Source organism: Salminus brasiliensis, chromosome 6 (assembly GCF_030463535.1).
Source record: "Salminus brasiliensis chromosome 6, fSalBra1.hap2, whole genome shotgun sequence".
In the NCBI taxonomy this organism is placed as follows: domain Eukaryota; kingdom Metazoa; phylum Chordata; class Actinopteri; order Characiformes; family Bryconidae; genus Salminus; species Salminus brasiliensis.
Genome location: NC_132883.1, coordinates 44,972,893 through 45,000,005, shown reverse-complemented (window position 1 = coordinate 45,000,005; position 27,113 = coordinate 44,972,893). Strand labels below are relative to the sequence as shown.

At 40.3% G+C, this 27,113-nt stretch overlaps 2 protein-coding genes across 3 annotated transcripts; one reads left to right on the top strand and one right to left on the bottom strand.

Annotated features, from left to right (window-relative positions):
• Positions 1-475: 475 nt before the first annotated feature.
• On the top strand, positions 476-21,135 carry aebp1b (AE binding protein 1b). Its single transcript, XM_072682544.1, has 22 exons — positions 476-712; positions 3,752-3,829; positions 3,910-4,119; positions 5,190-5,486; positions 5,931-6,062; positions 6,456-6,548; positions 6,886-6,966; positions 7,781-7,840; positions 10,234-10,293; positions 13,157-13,243; positions 14,539-14,648; positions 14,894-15,033; positions 15,257-15,341; positions 15,914-16,058; positions 16,548-16,636; positions 16,758-16,881; positions 17,384-17,580; positions 17,890-18,069; positions 18,266-19,022; positions 19,176-19,315; positions 19,478-19,577; positions 19,740-21,135. The coding sequence occupies exons 1-22, from the start codon at positions 556-558 to the stop codon at positions 20,300-20,302; spliced, it is 3,885 nt and encodes a 1,294-aa protein (XP_072538645.1). The 5' UTR covers positions 476-555; the 3' UTR covers positions 20,303-21,135.
• On the bottom strand, positions 20,952-26,493 carry pold2 (polymerase (DNA directed), delta 2, regulatory subunit). 2 transcript variants are annotated; one of them, XM_072682546.1, is made up of 11 exons: positions 26,444-26,493; positions 25,962-26,184; positions 25,265-25,386; positions 24,675-24,798; positions 24,461-24,575; positions 23,650-23,848; positions 23,319-23,399; positions 23,027-23,184; positions 22,286-22,413; positions 21,905-22,006; positions 20,952-21,690 (listed from the first exon to the last, which is right to left on the bottom strand). In XM_072682546.1, the coding sequence occupies exons 2-11, from the start codon at positions 26,173-26,175 to the stop codon at positions 21,533-21,535; spliced, it is 1,401 nt and encodes a 466-aa protein (XP_072538647.1). In that variant the 5' UTR covers positions 26,176-26,184; positions 26,444-26,493; the 3' UTR covers positions 20,952-21,532. The 2 variants fall into 2 exon arrangements, with proteins under 2 accessions (XP_072538647.1, XP_072538646.1); XM_072682545.1 differs by lacking the exon at positions 26,444-26,493 and having other exon boundaries at positions 25,962-26,219.
• Positions 26,494-27,113: the final 620 nt, after the last annotated feature.

Here is a 27,113-nt window from a genome sequence, read left to right as displayed (position 1 = left end):
CTCTCTCTCTCTCTCTTACTTCAGTGCCATTCCATTCAAAGTTGTTTTATTGACATGTTTACATGCATGTTGCCAAACCTGTATTAAATAGTTTAAGGACATAGAACAGTAAAAACAAATCAAATTTTAATCCATGTGTTAACTGTAAAATTTAACTATAAGAATTAAAATGATAAAAAAATCAATAATAATAATTAGCTATAATAATGATCATAATAAAGAAAAGAAAGAATGTGCTCGTAGGTGTGTATCCGGATCTTTGTGTTGTGTGTCTCTCTCTTTCCATATTTTACTTTCTTATTTTCTCTCACTTACGTATATTACGTTATATGCATCCTCTCTTTCTATCTCACACTTCATTTTTCTCTCTTTCTTACTTAGTCTGTTCACAACAGACCCTCCTTTGTCTCACTCCACCCCTTTTCTGCCCCCCTCTCTCTCTCTTTCATACCCTATTCTCACTCTCACTCCTCTCTTTCCTCAGTACTCTGCTCCTCTGTGGATTGTCTCTGGTCTCTGGAGTGTGTGTGTGTGCATCAGTGTGTGTAGAGCACCATGCCTGCACACAGCACTAACGCTGCTTTGTCTGTGTTCAGTCTGATCGTGCTGCTGCTGTGCTGGACTCCGACATTTGGAGTGTCTGTGAGTGGAGTATTGGGTTTGGATGGGGAAACCAAGCAACATGTGGTGGAGAGGATCCAGCCTGTAACAGGTACTGAGGGATATTAACCCTTTAAACTCCTTTATATCTGTACATCATAAGACTTATTATTTAGTAACTACATACAAACCAGTGAAATAGAGTAAAAGGGAAGTGTACACTTCATGTGTAAATGCATATCTGAAATTTGGTCCATATATTCTCTGAGCTATAGCAGAAATCTAAAAGCAGTTTCTTTGTTCGATTAAACTCGATGACCGATAGTGATTTCATTACTATATTTATCTGATGAAATTCAGTTTTTGGTCATATTACTACTGGTTTTAAACAGATAATCAGAAAATATGAATGTCATTGTGAATAAACATGTGAAATTTACATTGTCAAGAACTGGGTATTGTCAGATGTTCTTAAAACTTCTTAAATACTAACTATTGTTGATTCTGAATTATTCTCTGTATTAACAATGAGGCATTCAGTATATACTATGAACTATCAATGTGCAAATACAACCTATATGTGCACACCTGTAAAGCAGCACCTATAAGGGATGGTTTTTCATTAAACTGGCCAGTGACTGGAAATACAAAGTAAGGGGGTTTGCTTTGCTTTGAAGCCAGAATTTGTCTCCATTAAACATTTTTTTAAATTACTGCATCTCTCTGCAAAGAACCTTAAACGCATCCAACTCAAACCTGGGAGAGGAGTAAAGGTGTCAAGACTGCAGCCAGTAATCATGAACTTTTAACTGGCTTAAGACTTGATTGGCTCAGCAGTTCTGTAGACTGGACCATTTAGCCAAAGCTAAGCAGGCTGGAGACATTCATTCACTCCAGTGTCTAACAGTCTTGCAAATGAAAGTGCAAATGAAGTCCAGAGTAACTCACTGAAAAATCAAACAGACGCAACATCAAAATGTCAAAGCAAAGATCATAGAACAGATTAGTAAGTGGGTCAGATGTAACTGAAAGGAAAGAGAATTGTGTGTGTGTGTGTGTTTCTGAGTGAATGACTCTAATGTTGCTAAGAAAATATGAATAATGAGAGACTTATGTGTTTTACACCGCAAGATTTTCCAGAAAGCTAGTGGGTCTTTCTCTGGCATCCTTGATAGAATATTTAAACCTTTAGATAATGATGGAAACAGAGGGATTTGGATTTTACTCTGCTGCATTTGATCAGATGTCTGACAAATCCGTGCTTTTATTGTAAATACAGAAACACTCATCACCTTCAATAAAATCAAGGATATGGCCAGTAATGAAATTCCCCACTACGCCAAATGCTGTCAGCTAAGACGTGTTTTGGATCTGAAATTTTGCTTCTTTAGTTTTGGTAATGTAGCTAACAAGAATACAATAATACAACATACACTATATAGACAAAAAATGGAATACACCTCTCAATTATTAAATTCAGGTGTGTCATTCAGTCTTGTTGCCACAGGTATGTAAAATCAAGCGCTTAGGCATGCAGGTTTGCCTTTAAACACATTAGTGAAAGAATGGGTGGCTTTAAAGAGCTCACTGAATTCCAGCATGGTTCTATAATAGGAGCCACCGCTGTAACACCTACAAGTCAGCTGGTGAAATTTCGTCCTCCTAGATCCTCCTCCATCAGCTGTAAGTGGTATTATGGAACAGTGGAAGCGTTTCGAAACCAGAGAGCAGCTTAGCCACCGAGTGTCCGACCATGTAAAGTTACAGTGCGGGTTCACTCAGTGCTGAGGGGCATAGTGGCTCACACTGCTTTGCTGACTCAATAACTGCAGAGCTCCAAACCAAGCTGTTAGAGCTGCAAAGAAGGGACCGACTCCATATGAGTACTTATAAATTTAGAATGGGATGTCATTAAAGCTCCTATAATGTGTATTTGTGTACTTTTGTACATGTGGTGTATCATATTGTATGTAACGCAGGGCATTGTAATGTATTTATGCTCCAAAACAGTGGTTATCAATTCAGTGTTCAGGGACCACCAGATGGTGCATATTTTTGCTATGTTTTAAGTTGGGTTCTGCATCTGCCTGTGGATGCCACATATGCTCACCTGCAGTCTTGTGCTTTGCTGGTGATGGAGGCAGATCTGCTTCCATCACCATCTGTGCACCATCTTCTGGCTGTAGAGGATTTGTCTTTGTTTCACTCCTTTGTTTCTTGGTAAATCTCAGAATTTTCCTAGGGCGGTTCTCCTTTTGAGTCTTGGTCCTTTCAGTGGTTCTTTCTTATGCTCTTAGGGAGGTTTTCCTTTTCAGCCTTGATTGTTCTTTGGGTTTTAATGAGTCTTAGTGGTTCATCCCCATGCTCTTAGTATTGGGTCCTCTTAGTGTTTTTTTTTTTGTTTGTATATGGAAGGAGATGTTTGTTAGGACACTGCACCCACATTTCTGCATTAAACCGTATTTGGGACAATGTCTGCTATATGTACTACAATACAAATAAAACTGAATTAAATTAAAGCTTACAGCTTCTGGTCTAGTGGAGGTTTTTATCCTTTGAACATTTTTTGAATTTTTTATCCTTTCTTTTCTGTTCATCCTTTCTGGCAGATACATTTTTGGAGGTGGACTAGGAAATGTTCATTTAAATAATCACTAAATAGTTGTATGAGTTTGGTTGTGTGTTTGAACAGTGAGTTTAGAGCAGTGTGGGGGAAGGTGGTCAAAAATCTGAAACTTTCTCTGCAGGGCTGAAAGAACCCAACGAGACAGGACAGGATGAACCTCTAGTGCCAAAGTGTCTGGGTCAGCATGGGCTCTTTTGTGTGCCTGTGTGTGTGTATTCTTCTCTTTTGTACAATGCCTCCTTGTTTGATGAATACATGAACCTTATGTGGTTGTTAGTGCTTGAATGTCTGTCTGCTCATCTTACGAAAAATGAATTATTCCTTAAAAAAATGTTCAGCTTTAATTATGAAAGGTAAAGAGATGCTAAGCTGATCTTTTGCTTGCTGAGGCTACAGTTAGGGTTGATTTACACATGACAGTGCTCACTAATCCAGCATCATTTACACACACTCAAACAGAAGCATATGGAAACACCAAAGACAGGACTACACACTAATGTGTGTGTGTGTGTGTTCTTTTTGCAGCGGACCTGCCACAAGTAGTGATAACACCCTCACATGGAGAGATCCAGGTTGGAGAGAGCAAAAGATTTCTGTGCAAAGGTGAGAAGATTTTTAAAAGACTTTATTACTCCTACAGCTCACACGTCCATTGATGTGCTCATTGCTGTGTATGGTTTCAGTCAACAGAGAAGCAGGAAACATTGACTGGATTGCCCCAAACGGAGAGAGAATCCAGGAAAACCAAGCAAACGTCAGAGTGCTCAGACATGACAGGACGTCCTGCTCTCTCCTTATCCACAGCGCCAGGACGGAGGATGCTGGAGTGTACAGATGTGTGGCAGAAAACACAAACACAGCATCACAGGCCAGCATCAACCTAGAAGTCCTTTGTAAGTGCAACTCTACATTAAGCTATAAAACTGTGCTGTGAAGCTATAAAAATGGTTACAAACCTATTAACTCTGGAGTCTGAGCTCTACACCACAATTTAATATACTCTTTGATTTACGTTTTATTTCAGCACAAGTGTGAAAGTTTGCCAAAATTACTGATTAAAGGAGAGTTCTATCAGTTTTTCAAAATTTCAACACAGAAGTGCTGTTTTGAAGCTTATTTTAGGTTTCTTTACGATGTTGTTTTCATGCTCAGAAACTGCTTCTTAATTGCATTGCCTTTATTACTAATGTTCAGGCTTTAGGATGTTTTATACTTGCAGCCCTTAAAATGTTCATGTTCACATTCGCTATGAATGCCCTGTTAAACTGGACACGATGTCTTCTGTGTAAATTGTCAACTGCTCTTCTGTTTATGAATCATATATAAAATATAACCCTGTGTTTAGCACTGTATGCCAAAGAAAACAAGCAGTCCTGTACAATATTACATTAAATACAAGATGTGTTTGGGAGCTGCAATGTCTGATCATACTGATTTAAAAGTGTTCCTGTAAAAAGTCATAATTTCAGACAATAATGTAAAATGTAACATATTTCTTTATTTCCTGTTAATAACTGTGCTGTTTTGGTACAGTTTGTTTGGTCTGTTCTAAAACTGCTGTTGTGCTTAAGGTCATTTATATCACTGCATGTCAGGTTTAATCACTCATGCCCCAATATTTCTGTCTGGCTGGAGAGATGTTGCCTCGTTCTGAAATCTGAAGCAAATGTAACCAAAAGCTGTTTGGATGGAGTTTGTTTGGAATTTGCCAAAATCCCTGAACCATGTGTTGGAAATTTGACTGGATGCCTTCGTTGATTTAATTGTATTCGTTTGTTTGCCTGTTTTTGTGAGACCTGGTGCTGAAGGCGAGACAATAAGTTGAGCCTGAGGACTAAAGGGAAGAGAGTAGTCTTTTTGGCAGCAGTAGGGCAGTTTTAAAAGAGCCATGTTTACTCCTTATTATTCCGTCTTTTTCTCAGTCTAACTCTAATTCAGTTTTTTTCTTTATTGCTCTACCCAGTGAAGAGAGTCCGTAGAAGACCAGAGAAGGAAGGAAGGGGAAAGAGACAGAAAGAACCCAAGCCTACCAAAAAACCCAAAGGCCCAAAGCCCACCAAGAAACCCAAGGGTGAGAAGACCACAAAGAAACCCAAGGGGGAGAAGAAGAAGAAAGGAAAGAAGAAGAAAGAGGAGATCACCACCACCACCACCACCACCACCACCACTGCTACCACCACTTTACCACCCACAACCACACCTCTGATCGAGTATGACGAGGACTTTTTCGACTCAGACCTTGATGAGTACTGGGATGAAGGTTGGAGACTGATTTTTAAATTAATAATACAGTTAATCTGTTTTCTTGACTGAGGCGAGTGTGTATCTGGTTTTGAATTCATCTTTTTAAATGCCAAAAACACATGCTCATGGTTATTTACTGTTACTGTTAATCATACTTAAAAAGAACATAAACTTCTTATTCCTGAGCTACTATGAATTATTCAGCCTCCACTATAAATTATTTAGTTATTGCTTGATTACTAATGTGTAAGTTTTGTAGTTAAAAAATGAGGTCCGTGACAAGGCTTAGTCATTTTCTGGAAAACCCCGCCATATAGTTTAGTGGGTTAAACGTGGGTTCTGAAACTACAGTACACATGAATCAGTGTTTTTTGTGGTATGAAGAGTGGACCATTAAGAATATGTTAGTCACTTTGCCTATGCATGGATGAAATGCCACTGACTTTTTTTTTTTTAACAGTGTACACTACGGAGAAAACCATAACAGCCCCCGCTGATCCTCCTACAGAGAAGCCAACTGATGCTCCTACAGACTTCCCCACAGATGTCATTCCAGATCTGGAGGAGTATCCAAACCCTTATCCTGACTCCGGTGAAGTATCTGTAATAATTTAATATGTTCATGCTTCCTCTGCAAATGCAAAACTATAGGTACCATAGCTAAGCTAGGTACAATAATACAATTGAACCAAAACAGCTTAGTTAAAGAACCCATGTTATTACTTCAATCATTTGTACAAGTACATTTCTGTTCACTGCACAGTCCATAGTGTTAATTAATGCAAACTAAACTGCAGAAAAATCTTTGTTTTTGTGACATACAAACTCATTTACATCTGCCTATTTGTAAGGTGTTGGATAAAATAATGCACAGGGCTTGATTTTGTCATTTCTACAGAGACTTAACAAATCCACTGTTGTAATGTTTTTAAATGTATTCTACATCTTTTTCTGTCCTCTACACTCTTTCTTCATCATCCAAAAGATGATGATTACTGGAAGCTAGATGAGACCACCCCTACAGTGCCAGTCATCAGTGTCAGTGGCAAAGAAGACGATGATTACTGGGATGCGACATGTAAGTGCCTATCTATAGTTCTCCTTCAGTGTTAAATCAGTTATACTTTCAGAAGACAAAGGTATTTTTAATTGGAAGTGGAACATGATAAGTGATTTGTGTTCATTTAAAGATTTACTATGATCTTTTATATAGGGCTGCATTGCCTTCGCAGTGTGCACATGAGCAATAGTTACATCACAACAGTTACATAAAACATACATTTTCATATTGCAATATATATAAAAAAAATATTTAAATCTAAGTTTTTTTCCAATATAGCGCAGTTACAGTCAATTGAAGTATACAAGAAAATGTTCTGATTGCTATTTAAACTCCTCTGTTTTTGTGTTAACAGACGAGGTGCCAGAGAATTTACCTTTCCCAGATGGTAAAGAGGTCAGCCCCACCGACAGTGACTGGAATTACAGTGCCACAGGTAAGATTTAGGCAAGGCACAGTTCAGATAGCAGCAGTTACCAACTTGCCTGGGGGACAGTCATGTTCATCACAACAGATTTTTGATTGGCACCAGCAGCAAAACAGAAAGAAACAAAATAGATCGATCAGTTGGTAAATTACTTAATGTTTGATAGATGAATCCGTTCTTAAGTAATTTATTAGTTGCACCAGCGTTCAATAAGTGTTCTTATTTCATAATACCCAAGTGTGCTTGGCTTTATCTATGACACAAAACCACCCTGATTGGGTTCTGGTATCTGGCCTTTTGAAGGGTGGGTTTATGTACCTCATAAACACAAATAGAACAGTTTAACAGTGCAACTAAGCTGTGATAAAGCACATTTAAAGACTTTGTTTTTGTATAGTTCAAAATGCTTGGTGTGGCTGGCATGGACATCAGTAGCACAGTAGTAAAAGTCAATACTGGTTTCATGTGTCATATGGGCTAAGAAGCTTTAATAAATATTTTTAAACCTTAAATGCTTACCTTACATTAATACTGAATTATTACCTCAGTTCCTTGCTCTATCCCATAACAAAATAACAAATATCCAAATACTAAATTATTTTGATTGTGGTCAGTAAAATATGTAGACAGTACACTGTCAGTTTTATTGTGTCAAGCTCAGTGTGTGTTGGATGTAAGTGCTGGCACACCAACACCCCATGCTATTTACTAATAGTTAAAGAATTACCTGTGAATTTAGGGGCTAATTTCCCCTTTAGCCTTTAATTTTCTTGAAAATTAGAAGGAAACAGTAACTCTGGCCTTTTGTCTCCTGTCATTACAGACGAGCCTACAGTCTCACCGTATGAGAGCAAGTGGTACGAGGAGTATGAGTATGGACACGGTACACAAATCATTTGTTTTATACACACTGTACAGTACACAGACATGCACTGGTTTTCTGATCTTCCTGAACTTACTGTAGGGCTCAATTGGTTTTAGAGGTTATTCAGTTCAGCAGCGTAAATAAAAGCATGACAGTTGTGGCCTTCTTCTCTTAGCTGGAATTAGAGTACAGACAGTATGGCCTGTCATTTCACTTTGGCCGTTTACTCTGAAGTAAACATCAGGTGGAGCCAGATGTCGTAATCTTCATTCCTGTCATTCTGAGAAGGAGAGACGAAGAGAAGAAGGACACAAAGCAGTAGATGGAAAGGCACATAAAAAGAAAAAACAAAAGGAGGAATGTCCCATGGGAACAACACTAAGTCTTTTGCTTTCCAGACTCTTTGGTCATGGTGGTCCAGATGCCAAGGTCTGCATAGTGATGGAGTGTGAAACTGGCCAGTTAGAATAAGTCAGAAACATTTTATGTAGAACTTACAGGCATGTGGGGTTTGTTTTTTATAATATATTTAAACAAATGGAATCTTAAAAAAATGAATCTTCACTTGAATGATATTGGGAGATATTGTAATGCAAAAGTTGGTACACCCTATACCCTATTAGCTGGTATTTCCCCCATTGGCTGATAATAACCTCAGTTATTATCATCAGACATTTCCAAAAATGATCTACCAGTCTCTGACATCAACTGGGAAAAGTATTTCCCACTCCTCCATGCAGAATTGTGTTCAGCTGTGTGACGTTTCAGCTTTAGTTTTTAGACAGATGGTCTCACACTGTTTTCAATCTTCCTCTGATACAATAAAGAATTCCTAGTGGATTCTGTGTTGGAGAGCTCTCCAGGCCCAATGCAGAAAAGGAGCCCTAAACCATGACATTTCCACCTTCATGCCTTGATAGTTGATATGGATTCTTGTGCTCAAATGCTGTCTGGTTTATGCCAAACATGTCCTCTGTTACTGTGTCCAACTAATTAAACTTTGGATTCCTTTGTCCAGAGCACATTGTTCCAGATGTCCTGGGCATGGTCTTGATGTTTGCTAAAAAACTTTAGTTTTGCTCTGACAGTAAGGGTTTCCTCCTTGCACACCTCTCATGAAAATCAAACATGTGGTCTTTTTCTGAAGGTAGATGACATCAACTGTGGCAAGAGCTACCTGTAAATCTTGACAGTATTGTTGGAGACATCTTTAGACATTATGTGGTCTGCTCTTAAACTGAACTTGCTTGAAAGGTCTGACCTGGCAATGTTGGCAGTTGTTGCACTTATAAATGAGTTAGTGGACAGTGCAACAGCTGATTTCTAATTGTTCTGAGATCTCTGTAAATCCCCTTTCCAGACTCATCTCTACAACCTTCTTTCTGAATGCCACAGAGAGTTGTTTAGATCTGGCTATAGTGGAAATGGCCAATAGGACAAAAGACAATTCTCCAGTTGTGTGTGTTCAGTTAGAGTACATCCATATACCAGTATTGTTAAAATGATGATCAAATGTCCAGATGTTTAAATATATTTCTGAACATACCTCTTAATCATTGAATCCTGTTCCATTGACACAGGTGTATAAAATCAGGCCCCTAGCCATGCTTTTCCACACATTAGTGAAAGAATGGGAGGTTCTAAAGAGCTCACTGAATTCTGGTGTAATTCTGTAATCGGAGCCACCGCTGCAACAACAAGTCAGCTGTTCAAATGTCCTCCCTCCTAGATCTTCCACCATCAGCTGTGAGTGGTTGAACAGTGGAGGCGTTTAGGAACCACAGAGAACAGCTCAGCCACCAAGTGTCAGACTATGTAAAGTTATAGAGCGGGTTCAGGGCCGAGTCCTGAGCTCAGGGCATAGTAGTACTGTTAGAGCTGCAAAGAAGGACCGACTCCATGCCTATGGGTTTAGAATGGGATGTCAGAACTCCTGAAGGTGTCTCAATATAATTTTGATAGGATAAGTCTTATTACACACATACAAATATTACACACATAGCATCAATCCAAGCCAAACCGAATATGATAGAGATCCATATCATATGTAGTACACGTTTAGATGGCTGAACTGTAAGAAACAGTTGAAATGTGAGGAGAGATGCCCAAAACTACAGCAGCGTCTCTGAGTCCAGCAAAAACACTCCAGCAGTCTATTCTGAGGACTTGTCCTCATATCAGAATGACAGATATGTTTTTATTGTACAAAATAAATGGCAACATGGAGCGTAAAACCCAAAGATAACTGTGCCAAGGAAAATAAATGATCGTGACATATGAACATGGTTATGTCCAGTTAGCCATTAATCATACGATTGTTTGTAGTTTCTTTCTGGTACATCACAAACTGTAATATAACCTTTTATTGCTGTTTTTATAACTTGGATTTGGTTCTTTTTTGTTTTCTCCAGAGAAGAGCCTGGAAGAAGAGCAGGAGAGAGAAAGAGAGAGAAAAGAGCAAGAGGAGAGAGGTAGGATACAAAGATTCTGAGGCTTCATACAAAGATTTAACATCTTTCTGCCACGCTGTCAAATTAGCAGTAGTTAGTGAAGCTGAGGGCTAAGAATGCTGTCATTCTGTTAGCCACAATAGTAGTGTAGCACACAGGGTAATTATTGTAGCCGTAAATAGACAACACAGAAGGTAACATCTGACAATTACGATAAGAAATGGAGCCTGGATTTTGTTGTGAAAATAAATTATGTGCCTGTTGTGCCTTCTTGTGGGTTTTGTCTTTAATTGGTACTGACAAAAGTGTTAGTTGTAAAGTGTTGGTTCCTCTGTAGCCTACAATACTTCTATTTGTCACAGACACTGCAAGATGATGCACTCAACAAACAAGTCTGCAGTTTCCTTTTTCGCTGATCACAGCACAAGCGCAAAGGCTTAGATTCAGTTTCAGAAGTAAAGAGCACTATTAAATAGACACTAACATTATGTAGCTAAGTTTTCAAAAGCTAGAAAACTGAAATGTGTTGCCAGTTTATCTGTAGAAGTGTCTTTTCTTACTTTCTACTTTCAAGACAGTAACAGTTTTACATGTTACTACTGTAATTATGGATAAAGGCATAGCATATTATATTAATGGAAGTACATGGAACTATGGAAATGACAATAGCAGAACCATTGAAATGGGTGTAGCCCCACTGGAACCACAGTAAATAACCTTATCCCAAATGAACACTTACAGGCTACTTAATTTGAAACTCCTGGCGTGTTCTTCCACTAACTGGTCACTTTATTAAAACCTCCTAACTTGTTCTTCCACTGACTGGCCACTTTATTAAAAACCTCTAACTTGTTCTTCCACTGACTGGCCACTTTATTAAACCCTCTAACATATGCTTCCATTTAATGATTTAGAGGTCACTGAGGATGATAGGGGGGTATGGCCTAGGGGAATGACCTAAGTGTGGGGGTGAACTACCCAGATGAAATAAGCGCTGTTATTTCAGTAAAAATCACATGACAATGGGAGCCACATGTGTTATATGGAAGACATTTTGGATGTAACAATGTATGCGTATGTGCTGATAGCCTAGTATATACATAAAATATAACAAGATTTATGTTCTTATTCCTGAAATATATCTTAAATTTAAACAGTTCTTAATGAGTTATAACAGTTCTTAAAGCAATGAGAAGGTGGTGTAGGCTCATGTAGGCTGAAAAAAAAGTTTGTAAAGGACATGTAACAAACATATTACAAATTTATGGGCTGATTACTGACCCCTGACTTAGGTCATATGAGGAATTTCATGCAACAGTGCACATAATCCAGTTAATAAGTCATGTAAAATTCTGAACTTCATTTGAACTCTGAGAGGCACATGTTGCTGTAAACATGCCGGGAGCTGTGAGAGATTGATTGTAGTGTTTATTATTCTTAGCCCCAGTTTACAGCGAAACTTTAAGGAGGACTGAGTGGGGGCATGCAGCAAGTGTAAAGCAGCTTTTTTTGATGTCCATAAAAGTTATTAGTAGTTGATTGGTAACACACAGAACCTGTCTCTCATTCTCTCTATCTTTTACAGTTATAACCATGAAAAGCCTCTGTGATGGGAGACAGAGAGAGCAGGGCAAAGTTTATGAGCAAGAATAATGTGATACAAGGGGATTTATGCATTTGTGCTAGGGCTGAGAAAAGATCCAGAGTCAGAAAAAGTGAGGCGAAAGAAAGAGAGAGAAAGGCTGAGAGACATGGGTGAAAAGACAGAGGCAAAGGAAAAAGCTGCAAAGAGTAGGGAAAGTGAGGTAGCTGTGGTTTAGGCCCTGGCTAATACTGCCACGTGTCTGTTTGTGTGCTAAAAGTATATAGAGTATGGGCGTTAAGAAGAATTCTGAAACTGTAGAGTCACTGGGGTTTTCTCAGCAATGCAAAGCCCTACCGGACTGATAAACAAAACCAGACGTTATTAATCTGTGTTCCAATGATAGCCCACGTAAAAGACAACTGTCAAATAGGTTAAGTCCTTAAACCACATATTTAGTCTGTTATAGGCAGGCATATGCTAAAAACTCACCTAGAAACTACAGCAAAAATTTTGACAAGTAAAGTAACACACACCAAATCCCAGTTCTGAACAACCATGGAAATCAACTCTCCTTCGCTGCTGGCGGATTGAAAGCGATTTCTAGGATCACTTTTAAAATCATAATACATATGGAACATATAGAACATATATAGAACATATATATGCATTTTCAGACTTTACACGTTACTGCAGCCTTGATAAAACCCCCCCATGTTATACACTTGTGTGTGTGTGTATTTAAATGGTCCTCATGTTCTCACTAGTTTCTCAGAAGATCAGAAAGCATTCACAGTAATTACTAAGATTTGAGATTAATTAAGTTATCTTTTTTTAAAGAACCATTTAAGGAGTAAATATTAAGCCTCACAAATTCTGACGTTGGAAATCGAAACCTTGTGCCAGGTTTGTATCTTCCGTGGAATTTGAATAAAGTCCAGCTTACACTGCAGGTGCATTTCTAAGTGTTTTCCTATGATCACTTTTATATTTACTGAGCCCATATGTGTATTAAATCACTTCATTTTTGGACTGAAGACACATCTTAACATTCCTGGAGGCCAGTGCAAGCTTTGCTATGCTTGGCAAACGTGTTGCAGGAACCCACAAGTCGTAGACAATCGACAAAGCCAGTATCAAAATTACATTTCTAGGAAATGTTGTAACCAAGCCAGAGGCAGACACCATTAATGACTGTTTATCAGTATAGGAATGAATGTAATGTTAATGTTTGATTCTGTTCGCATAAAGAGTTTGTATGTCACAGTGATTAGATTTAAATCATGACTTTTGCCTTTTCAGAGAGAGAGCAGAGAAGACTGGAGGAAGAAGAGGAGAGAAATAGAAGAATTAATAGACCTCCCCCTCGTGTCTACAAGGAGCCAAAAAGTAAGTGTTTTTTGTGGTTAAACTGGTCTGTAGAATATAATTAGAGCTTATTAGAACACATTAAATTGTGTTCATTGATTTTCTTCTCTATAATAATTAATTAGGTTTGATTCTTGACATTGCTTTGTGCTCTGTGTTGTCTTAATTCAACTTTGGCTTTAGTTTAGTTTAACTTTAGTTTTTTAGTAGACCCAAATCTTCACCTCCCTCTAGCACAACCTTGAAAATCTATCCAGACAAATCATAGTTTCAGTCCAAATCTCCAATCAGTCCCATTATCATCACACCTGAGACTTACGTGAGAGAGCAAATTCCTGACAAAACATCTGCAAGGTCGTGCACACTGACCATTACTGAGCGTGTTTCTATAGAATTGAGGCTTTTGTTCATTTTGAGTGATTAATCCAGACGGTCTCCTGCCAAAGCCGTGTCCCAATTGCGCAGCTGTTTCTTTTCAAAGAGACCTTTGAAACATTCCAGATCCAGATGTATAAAAGTCGTTCTCATTCTGAATCAAAACAGCACACAGCAAACTCTCAAAGCCACAGGTCACGCATGTGCCTCATTGTGAATGAGAAAATGCTTAGAAAAGTATGGAGTATTTCGATTTTTTAAGTCGTGCTGCTGTTGACAGACATGTGAAATAGACTTTTAATTATTAATACTTTTCAGCACCCCTTACCTCAATAGATCTCTGCAGTCGCATCATCATTTTGTCTACATCATCAGGGTCATGGCCATATAAGGAACTCCAGGTCTAGTCTCTTTTTCTCTGTGGGGAGAATGAACTGGATTAACTGGATTGCCCCCCCCCCGGCGATAAACAAACCTTTTTTATTAAAAACTGCTCTATTGCCGATGCGCCCCTTTAGTCACCGGCTTTTGTGGAAACCATTGTCAATGACTAAAACTCAGGATCTGGGTGCAGCTTGTTTACCTAGTTTACCACAGAATGTGATTTGTCATAGAGAAAAACTGCTTAGTTCCACATATGGGCCTCCTGATGATTACTGAATGTTGATTGTGGTCACTGCACATTTGGAGTAAATGATGTAAAAGGTCTTAGTGAAGTTAATCACATACAAACAACATGTTTAACCCCTAAACTCAACTGAAAAAACTCTATAGACAGCAATATAGGTTTTATGCAGTGATGGAAATATGGTAGCTCACAGAAAGCTCCAGTTCCACATTTCTATTTTTCTATATCCATTTTCTGTCACCAGTGTGTTACTACTCTGGGGTACACTTTAAGATAATATATGGTACGTTTTTGTCTTCTATTTCTCATTCAGTTTGTCCTCCTCTGGGACTGGAGTCTCATCGTGTGGACTCAGATCAGATATTGACATCATCAATGAGTCAGCATCGCTACGGCTCTCACAGAGCCCGTCTTAACATTCAGGTAAACCAACACATACACATATATGCACATGCATGTTACACACATCACTCTCTCCTAATCATATTCCTGCTACACGCCTGCACTACACGCTCCGCTTTTACATACCTGATTTACCCTAAAGACTCATTAAAACACTTGAGGCAGGCATGTTAGAACAGGAAGAAAATATTTATATCCTAATGTTGAAATTATTCAGAAATGACATCTACAACAATTTATTCTTAATGTTTGCTATTGTGTTGCAGGCGTCTGGAGATGAGGATGATATGAATGGAGGAGCATGGTGTGGTAATCAGGAGGACAAGGCTCACTGGATTGAACTGGACGCTCGGACACTCACTGAATTCACAGGAGTCATCACACAAGGCCGTGACGACCCCATAGAGTAAGAATCAATGAATCAGAAGGCCTTTTTCCTTGTTGTCTACAAGTAACGGTGCAAGTTATTAAATGTGTTCATTGGCAACCCTGGCTTACTGTTAATGAACGCTAATGTTTATATAGGATGTTTATAGATGTGTTATAAATAACTGTCATGTGTGTTCTGTTATAGGTATACTGGGTATATATATTCCCATGCTGATATATTTGTTTGTTTAATCCTTTAGAAATGATTATGTGACCTCATACTACGTGGCCTTCAGCAATGACAGTAGAGAATGGACTGTTCTCCATGATGGCTACTCAGAGTGGGTAAGTTCCTGGATGCTTGTTCATCACCCACCACTGCTGGTTATCAGGTCATATTGTTCTATATATTGGCATTCTGACCTAAAAATATAATTTAATGTGTTAGTGGTGGTGTTATGCAGTATTCTACAGTGTAGCATTGTGTCTCTTAGACTCACTGATTTGCTGGAATTAATAGTTTTATGTATTTTTGTGTTTTCATGCATCATATTATTTTGCATACATCCCATTTAAGTCTAATGTAGCCACTGAAGATTATTCGTCTTCCAGCATTAGTATTTCAAACCAATCCACCCCAAGCTGTTGTAGTACCTCCCAACTGTAAGAAACATTATCTGAGGGAGGTTTTCCTAAACTTGTAAATCTCACTCTAGAGACTACTGCAGGACCGGTTTAATTGGCAAGTAGGAGTATTTTTGACAGATGTAGGCATGGTTACCTTTTTGTATTAAATTTCCTGCTCCCTCTGGTATCATATACTGTACATCAAATAGAAAGAGATCTCTAAAGACTATGATTAAGTACAAGTAGTCTTTCATCCACTTATCTTCTTCTCTGCTTACTTTTGTTTTCAGCTATTCTTTGGAAACTCTGATAAACACACTCCTGCGATGTCTCAGTTTGTGGAGCCGATGGTGGCTCGCTACATCCGCATCCTGCCTCAAAGCTGGAACGGCACCATGTGCATGAGAATGGAGGTCATGGGCTGCCCTCTGCCTGGTGAGACACATGACATTTGACCTCCAGCTTCTTCCTGTAGTTAATTATTTCAAGCTGCACATGATAGTCATAATGTAATGTTATATAATACAACTATTACCAATACTTTCATATTGCTTTCATATGACCATCACTTACTATAACATACTATTACTAATTCCTCATTAACCCTTAGACCTTTAGACTGTTGTGACTGTACCAAACATGTGTTCCTCATTACATTATGATTTGTATGTTGCTGTTTCATAATTTACATTAATTTAACATTCTCTATAAGTAGAAAACAAAACAAGAAGAATATTTTATATATTATATTTATAACTTTTAATTTATAGTTTATGCTTGAGTTACTAGTGATAAATATTGTAGGAAACAATGTAAAAGAAATGTGTAGACCATGTGGGACGTTGGAGGATTCATAACAACAACCTGCATAATAGTGATAACACATGAAGTGGACCGTAATTATGTTGCAATGCTCTTACTCAGATCCTCTCAGCCAGTACCAGAGTCAGAACGAAGTAACAGCTAAAGACGACTTGGATTACAGGCACCACAATTATCAGGACATGGAGAAGGTAGAGTGAGCAGAGTAAAACTGAACTCCAGTGTAATCTATAGGTTTTGTAGCAAAAATATGTATTTTTTAATTGTCTAATATTACTTTATTGATTAATGCTGTTGTCATTGTGGTTGCAGCTGATGAAGTCTGTTTCAGATGAGTGTCCCAACATCACCAGGTTGTACAGCCTGGGCAAAAGCGTGAAAGGTCTGGAGATTTACGCCATGGAGATCACAGATAACCCTGGTATTCATGAGACAGGTGAGAACCCTTATAAACTGAGTTAGAGTAAATATTAACTCTTGATTTCAGGGAATGACCATGAGGCATGGGCTAGTAAGGATTAGATTAAGTAAGGCCCTACTAAACGTACCCAAACATTCTGATGCATCATTTGCCTTCTTTAAGCTGTAGACACAAGTTTAAGCAAGCAAATCGTTGAAACCTCAGATGTTAATGATATCACCCCACGTGTTAAAAAAGAACAGGAAATAGATCAAGTTAGACCATGTTTTATTACTGAATTTAATTCCATCAGGCAGGGATTGTGTAGTATTTGAAGATGTCAAAGGTATTAACAAGCAGGTGTCCCTTGCTGTTTGGAGAGAGGTTTGAAGTGCCCACAGGCATTTATGTAAATGTTTAGAAATGCTTAATGTTTTAAACATTCAGATGCTTTATTTACCACTTTGAAATTCTTGACGCTAAAGTTTAATGAAGAGTAAAGGTCAAACTCAAAATCACCTGTTCCCTATCTGTTCAGGAGAGCCAGAGTTCCGCTACACAGCCGGTTACCACGGTAATGAGGCTCTAGGAAGAGAGCTTCTGCTGTTGCTTACACAGTACCTGTGTAAGGAGTACAAGGACGGTAACCCAAGAGTGCGCCGCCTGGTGGATGGAATACGCATTCACCTTGTTCCTTCACTCAACCCTGATGGTCATGTAAAGGCTTCTGAGAGGGTGGGCCGCGTCTTCAGATTTATATATTTTGTCATTCTGGCTTTGAATTTGTAAGAATTGTTTTATAGCCTGCAAATAATTGTAATGCAATATTAAAGCAAAATCTTTGCTAAAACAACTTCAGGTCTGGGGACCCCATGTTCGGCATAGGTGTTTTCCTTGCTCTAACACATATAATGCAGCAAATTAGCGGCTTGTTACTCAGTTCATAAGTTTGGTCTGGTGTACTAGACAAAGGAAAACAAAAAAGTACAGATTGCAGGGTACACAGGACTGCATTTGGCTTTAGCATCACTCTCTCTGTCTCAGGGTTCGGAGCTGGGCAGCTGGACGTTGGGTCACTGGACTGAAGATGGTGCTGACATCTTTCAGAACTTCCCTGACCTCAACAGTGCGTTTTGGGATGCAGAAGACAAGGGCGTTGTGCCCAAACTCACCCCTAATCATCATATGCCTATTCCTGATGGCTACCTGGCTGAAAATGGGCCCGTAAGAGAAACTTTACTTCTGAAGGACGCAGGTTTAGCTGTAAATGTAACAGCAATGTTTAGATGATAAATACATAACAATGAAAGACAGATAACATTGCTTTACTTATTTCCGAAGTAATTTTACTCTTGACTAGACAATGTTGTAAAATACATCAAGCAGTAACCTTACTTGCTTGTGACCTGGTGTTGTTTAGGTTGCTGTAGAGACCCGGGCTCTCATCTCGTGGATGGAAAGCCATCAGTTTGTTTTAGGAGCAAACTTACAAGGAGGTGAGCGGATGGTCACATATCCCTTCGACATGCGGCGTCTCACCAAGGAGTCTGAGGAACTGGAGAAGAAGCTGAACCCCAGGGCAGATCGACGCAAGCGCCAGTACGAGGAGGAGGAAGAAGAACCAAACCCTTACCTCCACATTGGGTACCATCAGGAGAGCTATGGATACAACCAAGAAACTCATGGTTACAATCAAGAGAATTATGGCTACCACCAAGAAAGTTATGGATACCATCATGAGAACCAAGGCTACCATCATGAGAACCAAGGCTACCATCATGAGAATCAAGGATACCATCATGAGAATCAAGGATACCATCAGGAGAACCAAGGATACCATCAGGAGAACCAAGAGTACCATCAGGAGAACCAAGGGTACCATCAGGAGAACCAAGGGTATTACCATGAAGGTCATTCTGAAGGCTATCATGAAGGGTACCCAGAAGGGTATCAAGAGGGTTATCCAGAGGGATACAGGGAGGGTACATATGGAGATGCTGAGGCAGAGGAAGAGATCAGAATGGTTGCAGACCAGTCCTTGTTCCGTTGGCTGGCCATATCTTATGCCTCCACTCACCGTTCAATGACCAATACTTATAGGGGTGGCTGCCATACTATGGACCCCACTGGTGGGCTGGGCATTGTTAACCGAGCCAAGTGGAAGCCCATTCCAGGAAGTAAGTTATTTAGAGGGTTTCCATAAAAATCAAACGAAATGTGTCATTCAATTTATTTACATCATTTTCCCCTTTTGGGATAGATGTAGTGATTTAAGAGTACATACTTTATTAATCAGTAATGGATGAATGTGTGTCCCTCTTCTTTTTCAGGTATGAATGATTTTAGCTATCTGCACACAAACTGCCTTGAGCTGTCCATCTTTCTGGGGTGTGATAAGTTCCCCCATGAGAGTGAGCTCCTGAGAGAGTGGGAACACAACAGAGAGGCTTTGCTCACTCTTATGGAACAGGTAGGCTGGTCCTTGGTGATGCCTGCTTGTCTGTATTAACCACTGTATTAGTACTATCATTCTTTGGACCTACTATATGCCTCTTATAGACTGTTTTTACAAAAACATATTTTATCAGTTGCTTCCTAGAAAAACTTTAAACTGACCTTTGATGTTTTGCAGGTGCATCGGGGTGTAAAGGGGGTTGTAAATGATAAGGAGGGGAATCCTATTCAGAATGCCACCATTTCTGTGGAGGGAGTCAACCATGATGTTACCACAGGTGAGTCCTGTAGCTTTCTAATACATTAACTTGTGTAAATGAATGAATGAATGAATGTCTTTGCTTACCCATTGTCTGGGGTCTTCAGGATATGGATGGGGATCACTAATCCTAAGTTAAAGTAGCATTTCATTAAGTTTGCTTGACTGTTGTCTCTGTCAGGTGAGGCTGGAGATTACTTCCGTCTGTTGAATCCTGGTGAGTACCGCGTAACGGCACGTGCTGAAGGCTATTCCTCGCTGACTCGGTTGTGTGTGGTTGGCTTTGAACCTGGTGCCACCCTCTGCAACTTTGAGCTCAGCAAGTCCAACTGGGACCGCATCAAGCAGATCATGGCTCTCCATGGCAACAAGCCAATCCGATTGATTACCCGCGGGGGAAGCTCCGGATCCCGGGGCACTGGTGGAAGGGTAATCAATAACCGAATTCCTGGTGCCAACAATCGAGATACTAGAGCACGTCTCTGGCGAATACGGATGATGAGGCGACGCCGCCTGCAGCAAGAGGCGCTGCTGGCAGCCAAGGTGACCACCACGACGTTGCCACCAACTACTACACCACCAACCACCACTGAACCTCCAACTACAGAGAGCACCACGTGGTACAACTCCTGGTTTCCGGAGGAGCTTCCAGAGGAAAACCCCACCCAACCTAATCTCGAGATTATAGACTCAAACGACTACAACTACAACTACAACTACAGCTACAAAATTGATGATTACTGAAGGGTCAGAGGTGTGCAGAAGAGAATGTAGAGTATGCACCAGTTTCTCCTTATTTTGCAAAAGACAAAGGAGTGCCCATGTACAGTTCTAGAATCAGAACACAGATCTCCACTCTTGCTCCAGGAGATCTATCTTTGTGCAGAGTTCAGGGGCAACCCTTATTTAGCCAACTACATCCAGCAGGTTAGGTTATTACAAAAAGAGCAGATTAGAATAGCGTTCAAACCAAACTCTGCTGGGAGGTAGATCCCCAAGAGCATGGTGACCATCAATAGTATGTAAAAGCTTCTTCTGCAGTGAATTTCAGAAAGGATGGAGGAGTGGCCATCCTCATCAGTTCCAGTCCTGCAGGAATGTTGTCCAGCTCAGTTTAGAATTTTTTGTTGAAAACGGTAACAGGTTACAGATGTTGGGTCCTAGCAAGTCTATAAGCTGTCCTTTCACTCCTCTGGATCTGGCACAGTATACAGTCAAAGCCTTCAATGTTCATTCACTTAAGTCCTCCTCAGAGGCCAGCGTATCGACCTCTTTCTCCTCTGATTATTTGAAATCAACATGCATGCAGCAAAGCAGCCTGTTCTACACACACTGGGCCCAAACTTCAGAGACTCACTCCAATCTGCTCTATCCACCCACCTCCTTCCCACAGAGGAAAAACAGAATGTTTATACAAAAGTGACTTTATTTACATTTCTTTCACACAAGTAAGCAATCCTTTCATTGCTTGTCAGACTGCACAACGTCTACAGGAGAGATGTTTCTCAGAGTCCTTAAGGTTGGATGACTGGAGGTAAAGGACTTGTTTTTCCATCTAATAAAGGCTTGTTTATATATTTTCTGTGCTCGCTGTCTTTTAACCACACATAGACAACCCAGCACTGGCAGAAAAAGACAAAAACACATACTTCTGTAGTTTGGCCGTTTTGTTTATACAAAAAACTTTTGTTGGAGTCGTTGTCTGTGAGTATGAGAATACACTCACCAAAGCTGCCTAAAGCTGATGACCTGCAGTCTGAGGGACTAAAAGTAACATTTCTGCTGAACACCGTTTCTTGTGTAGATTACTTCAGTTATTAAGAGATGACCAAGGCAGACATGGAGTCAAATGTTGCTTCTCATACAAGCAAACAACAGTTTTCCTAAGAATGCAAGATGATGTTTAATTCTGATGTTTTTGGACAGCAAGGGTTCTCTTGCTAGAAATTCTACATTGCTGTGATGCTATGCAGCTCAGTGGCTGATGTTCATCTCCTCATCGTCATCCTCAGCGGAGAAGGAGGAGAAGCTGATTGGCTCGCATTCCAATGTGCGCAAGTTCACCAGACAGGCCGTCTGCGTGCTGCTGAATTCTGGAATGGACACCAGAAGCACCTCCTGGCCTTCAGGTCCTGAGAGGCAAAAGGAAGACTAGTGTGAAAGTACACACTTGCTGTAGACCAGCAAAACTTTAGACACACACACACACACACACACACACACACACACACACACACACACACACGGTACATAAATATAGCCAAACCTTTTGCTTTCTCTTCTAAATGATCACAGTCTGTATGAAATGTGTGCTGCTAGTGTAGCGTAGAAGACTCCTGCACTGACCTGTAACGCGTTTGGACTGGTACACTGGTGCGTTTCCACTGAAGTACACATGAGGGCATTCTGCAATAATGAACGGATCCTGCTGGTAGAACGGGTAACAACCTGGAAACAGTAAAAGCTCACTGAGTGCATTTTTGCAGGAGTGATGCAGAAAGTGGAAACTGTATGAACATTTTAATTTAATTTCATTCAAATAAAAAAAGGTCAAATTTAATATTAATCCCAAATATGAACTTAAACATAACATTGCTAACATTTAATACTATAAATCTGAGAAGTGAAGAATAGTACATGAATAGTAAAATACAGCTTCAGGTCATCTTTGGTCAAGACTGAAGGGGAAGAACAGAACTGGTGAGAGCGCGAGGTGTGTTTTTGTACCAAGTGTGTCTGGGGCAGTAGGGGCGAGGTGGCGGAGTCGCAGGGTGCTCTCTAGGATCTCCAGGTGGTCGTCCACATTGCTGTACTTCACAATGTCACTTACATTCTGACCCGATGTACCCAAGAAACTGCACACACACATACACACACACAATGCTCAGGAATCCTAGCAAAGAGACACAATCTACCTGAACAGTGTGAACTCCTACATACGCTCAAAATAATGCATTAGTTTATTTGCTGAAAAACAACAGAAACACAAGGATGTGTCCACACTTCAGAGGACCCATAAACAGATGCTGAAGAAGCTGGCTGTCATACCCCAATATCGCCACCTACTGTTGTTCTACATGTATAGGCTGCAGCTAGGAATGGCCAATTTAACCATTTTTGATTTTAACCAATTTTGCATATCAGTGTGCTACTTATATATGAATAAAAAAGAAAAACAGAGAAGGTTCAACTTTATTTTACTAGCGTTTGTCAGATGAATTACTGATGTATCTTCATGTTTACTGATAACTGATAACATTTTAGTTACACAATCAGCAAAATCCAAATACATCATCTTTAAAACTAAAATATATCCATATTCAGCTCTGCTTGGATCTGCTTAGGGCATCGTACTGAACACCATCACACTGCATAATAGTTTTCATTCAAATTCAAACACCAGCATTACCAAACAAATACCACAATTTATTGAGATATCCATACATTTGAATACCAGAGGTTACTCACCGGACTCCATCCATAACAGCCTGATAGGGATTGGTGACCAGCTGCAGGGTGGGATAGGGCACAGACAAGGGGAACATGCAGCGGTGCAGAGGCTGCTGAGGAAGAGTGTAGTTAGTGGGGTCGTACTCTCCTGGCATTACATCGACCGGTACAGAGGCCTGCAGGGGACAAATAACACAACATGCAGTAAAAAACAGAGGAGGTGAGTCCGTAGACTTTAGCAGATTCAGTAGCCAATATAAACCACTGAGCTTCACAGAAAACAATAAAACACTACTTTAAACTTACTCACCACTAACTGAACTAGCAGCTCATCCAGCAGTCTGATGGCCTCCACACTGCCTGCTTGAGTCTTCTTAGTCAGATACTTCGCCTACAGAGGAACATTAGGGCAATCGACATCTTTTTATTGACAATTTTATCTATGCTATTGTTTATTAATAAATACATAAAATGTATCACACTGTTGCATGTTTAGCTCCCTCAAGATCCAGTTCAGGTATTATTAGGTGCTGGTTTATGGTGTGCACAAATTCAGCAATTCAGACAGGGGACAAACCATTCATCAGGTCAACCCCCGCTTTCAATCACTCCCTGCTGCAACCCCAGCTTCCTCCACCCACCTTGGTAGAAGAGTCTTTGTCCTGTGTGCTCTGACTGAGGAGGTTTCCAGCCAGCAGGACCCGAGAGATGGACGCCGCCCCACTCTGTTCTCCCAGATCCCCAAGATGACCAGTTACCATGTCGATCAGCAGCTGCAACCCCAGCATGCTGTCTGCTCCACTGCCACCCAATCCCAGGCCAGAGGCCAGGAGCACAAACCTGCAGTCACAATGGGAACAGGGTTGTGGGATGAGATCAGAGGGGAAAACTCATATTGATAGGCACCAATTTCAGCCAAAACAGATCTGACCCGTTGAGGCATGGACTGAACAAGCCCTTTAAAGGTGTCCTGCTGTATCTGGAACCAAGACCAACGTTAGCAACAGGTCCTGTAAGTCGTGTAGGCTGTAAGGTGGGGCCTCCATTAGCATTAATGAGGTCCTGGGTGCCAGTAATCCAAGGTTGTCCTTCCTTAGAGCACTTTTGGTAGATACTGACCATTGCATACCAGGAACACCCCACAAGACCTCCTTGCTGATGTTCTGGAGATGTTCTGACCCAGTCATCGTCTAGAACATCACAGCTTGGTTCTTGTCAAAATGCACCTTTATCACCTTCAAGAACTGACCGTTCACTCACTGCCTAATATGTAGATCCACCCCTCGACAGACAGGAGCCACTGGACCCAGATCATCACTGTTAATCAATTCAGCTGGCAGTGGTTTTATTGTTATGGCTGATTGTTGTAGATGATATATATTTTAATGTGTGCAGATATTTATCTTCATTTAAAAGGAACTGTGTGTGAAGGAAGACTGGGTGTGAGGTTACCGGTCAGTGTTCAGAGGCTCTCTGGGTGTTTGTGGAGGAAGGTCAGCGAGGCAGTAATCCTCCACTGTAAATTTACCGTCGTTCTTCTCCGCACCCATGATGGCAATCACACTCCCTGTGGATCAATAAAAGAGATTATCAAAGCAGATCAAACACATTTAGCGTTTCCTCAAGGTTGGAAACCCGACGCCACGTCGAAGTTCAACAATCTTACCAGTCACAAACTTGGCTGTTTCGATTTTGCCCTCCAGTTTGATCCTCTGCAGCTCATCCTCCAGAATAAGCTCATCTGACTGGCTGATGTATTTGGCACGAGGCGGCTGGGGCAGCAGGTTGTGCTGAGATGATGGAAAGACAGAAGATAAAGAATAAAGAGAGGAATGAGAAAATCTGGTGTGTTCCTATTGGCTCATTCTTCATGAATAATGGCAGTATATATTGTCTCTGTCTACAATGATCCTGTGTGGGTTTTTTTGTCGTTGCTGTTTTTCATTGTTTTTCATTTGTTGAGGATGAACAGACCAATAGGAATGAGATGAACAGACCAATAGGAATGAGATGAACAGACCAATAGGAATGAGATGAACAGACCAATAGGAATGAGATGAACAGACCAATAGGAATGAGATGAACAGACCAATAGGAATGAACAGACCAATAGGAATGAGATGAACAGACCAATAGGAATGCTCCAAAACGACTTGGAATCAACTCTTTTCACACAGACTTCTCCTCCTGTAAAGCTGCTGTTTCAGAGATATGAGGTTTGTGTATTTTGACCCTGGTGTCTGCTGGCTGAACTACCTCCTCGCTGATCTCCTTCAGTATGGATGGCTGCAGCTCCATGTGTTTAAATATGGTGCCCACGATCACACACTGTTCACCCATCTGCAGATCACACAGCTTCTTCACAGGAACTTCATTGCCTGAAAAAACACAAAACCTCTGCTTAATAACAGGAACATGAAAACCCAGGACAGATGTAAGCGCCGTTAAGCGACCCCAGCAGCAGACAGGAGGTTTCACAGCTTTATTTATTTCCCATGCTGGAAAAGTTGCTCTGGTGCTTCTGTGGTTGATCAGGGTCTTTATAAGCAATTTTTATTCTTCTATTCTATTAGATTTTCTATTTGATTCTATTTGTTTCTTTCTTTAAAGCAAAAGTGCCTACAATGTAAGCTTAGTCATAATACTACTAAATACTAAATGATCAATAGCTAGGTGGTTGCTATGGTGTTGCTAAGTGGATGCTAGACGGGTGCTATTGTATTGTATATATAGTATAGGTATACCATATTGTATAGTGTTCCTATTATTATTATTCTTAATAATAATATTAATACTGCTATTTATTAATATTATTTATGTATTATTCAGTATTAAACTATAGGTGCTATAGTTACAGTGAATTCAGTATATGGTAGGTTTATACTTTATTACACAAAAACGTGATGTTTCTGTAAGGATGCCCCACTGTAGCCAGTATACCCAGTGTTCTCACCCCACTTCTGCTCGGCTCGGTCTTTCAGGATGCCCCGCATCTGCATCAGCCTGGCGGCGTACATGTGCGCATACTGCCGCTGAAAGCTGCGCTCCCCCAGCCCGAACCCCTCACTGCAGCCGCTGTAAGAGCGCTCATCCCGGGCGAACACCGGCCGCTCCGGCCCCGGAGGAGCCAGCAGCGTGTCCTTCTGCTCAGTGAGATCCGAGAACATGACTGAAAACTGCGAGGAATAAATACAGAAATAAACAAACTAATAAAGGCAGCCGGAGACACCCAGCCCGAGCCTGCCTTACCCCCTCTCCCCCCTCTCTACCCCCTCTCTACCCCCTCTCCCCCCGCACCCTGACCCGCTGCGGCGAGGATCACCCGCTCCTTCGGTCGGTTAGAACCTCAGGTGTGAAACGAGGGGACAGGTTTTACTATACAAATAAATAAGTGAGTAAATAAACACATAAACACACAGTAAACACCACACACACCAACTTCAGGATCTCCCGCTAAATATTGCACCTCCTCAGGATATGACACAACACCCTGCAAAGCGTTGCCTTCAAAATAAAAGTCACCAGAGAGAAAATCAATAAAGTCACCAGAAAGAAAATGAAAAACGACGTTTTAATGTGCTTAACTATTATGGTAATAACATATTACGTAAATTATCTTAAATATGGCTTACATTTTATCTAATTTATTTGCTTAGAAACTATATAATTTGGATGAAAAATGTATGAATTATAATGAGGACCTTAATGTGAAACAGTCACAAATGTTTTATAAAATTCATAGATAATTTAGTTGAACAAATTATATACAATAAACTTTTTTTTTTTTTTTTTTTTAACAGTTTAAAGATGATTTCATTCACCAGACATCTGATATCTGACACCAGACATGCGTGGCAGTGCTGGCTAGAGCACTGCATTGATTATTGATTAGATTATTGATCAATTTGATAGCATAGGTTCTTTAAGCTGCCACTACAGGGCTCATGAGCAAGAACCCTTAGTCCTCGCTGTTCCAGGGGGCGCTATAGCGTTTGTGACCTCAGCTTTTTAAGCTGGGATGAGAAGAATTGTAATGTACTGTACATGTGTATAAAGGCAAAGGCTTTTTCTACAGCAGTAGCTAATGTCTTCAGGCAGAACCCAA

Excerpts from the sequence above, each read along its gene's own strand:
- aebp1b (XM_072682544.1), top strand. The coding sequence starts at position 556 with ATGCCTGCACACAGCACTAACGCTGCTTTGTCTGTGTTCAGTCTGATC. Across the intron at positions 5,487-5,930 it reads TGATGAGTACTGGGATGAAG|TGTACACTACGGAGAAAACC; the intron begins GTTGGAGACTGA and ends TTTTTTTAACAG. Across the intron at positions 19,578-19,739 it reads CAACCATGATGTTACCACAG|GTGAGGCTGGAGATTACTTC; the intron begins GTGAGTCCTGTA and ends TGTCTCTGTCAG.
- pold2 (XM_072682546.1), bottom strand. The coding sequence starts at position 26,175 with ATGTTCTCGGATCTCACTGAGCAGAAGGACACGCTGCTGGCTCCTCCG. Across the intron at positions 24,799-25,264 it reads TGAAGGAGATCAGCGAGGAG|CACAACCTGCTGCCCCAGCC; the intron begins GTAGTTCAGCCA and ends CCATCATCTCAG. Across the intron at positions 24,576-24,674 it reads AACAGCCAAGTTTGTGACTG|GGAGTGTGATTGCCATCATG; the intron begins GTAAGATTGTTG and ends ATTGATCCACAG.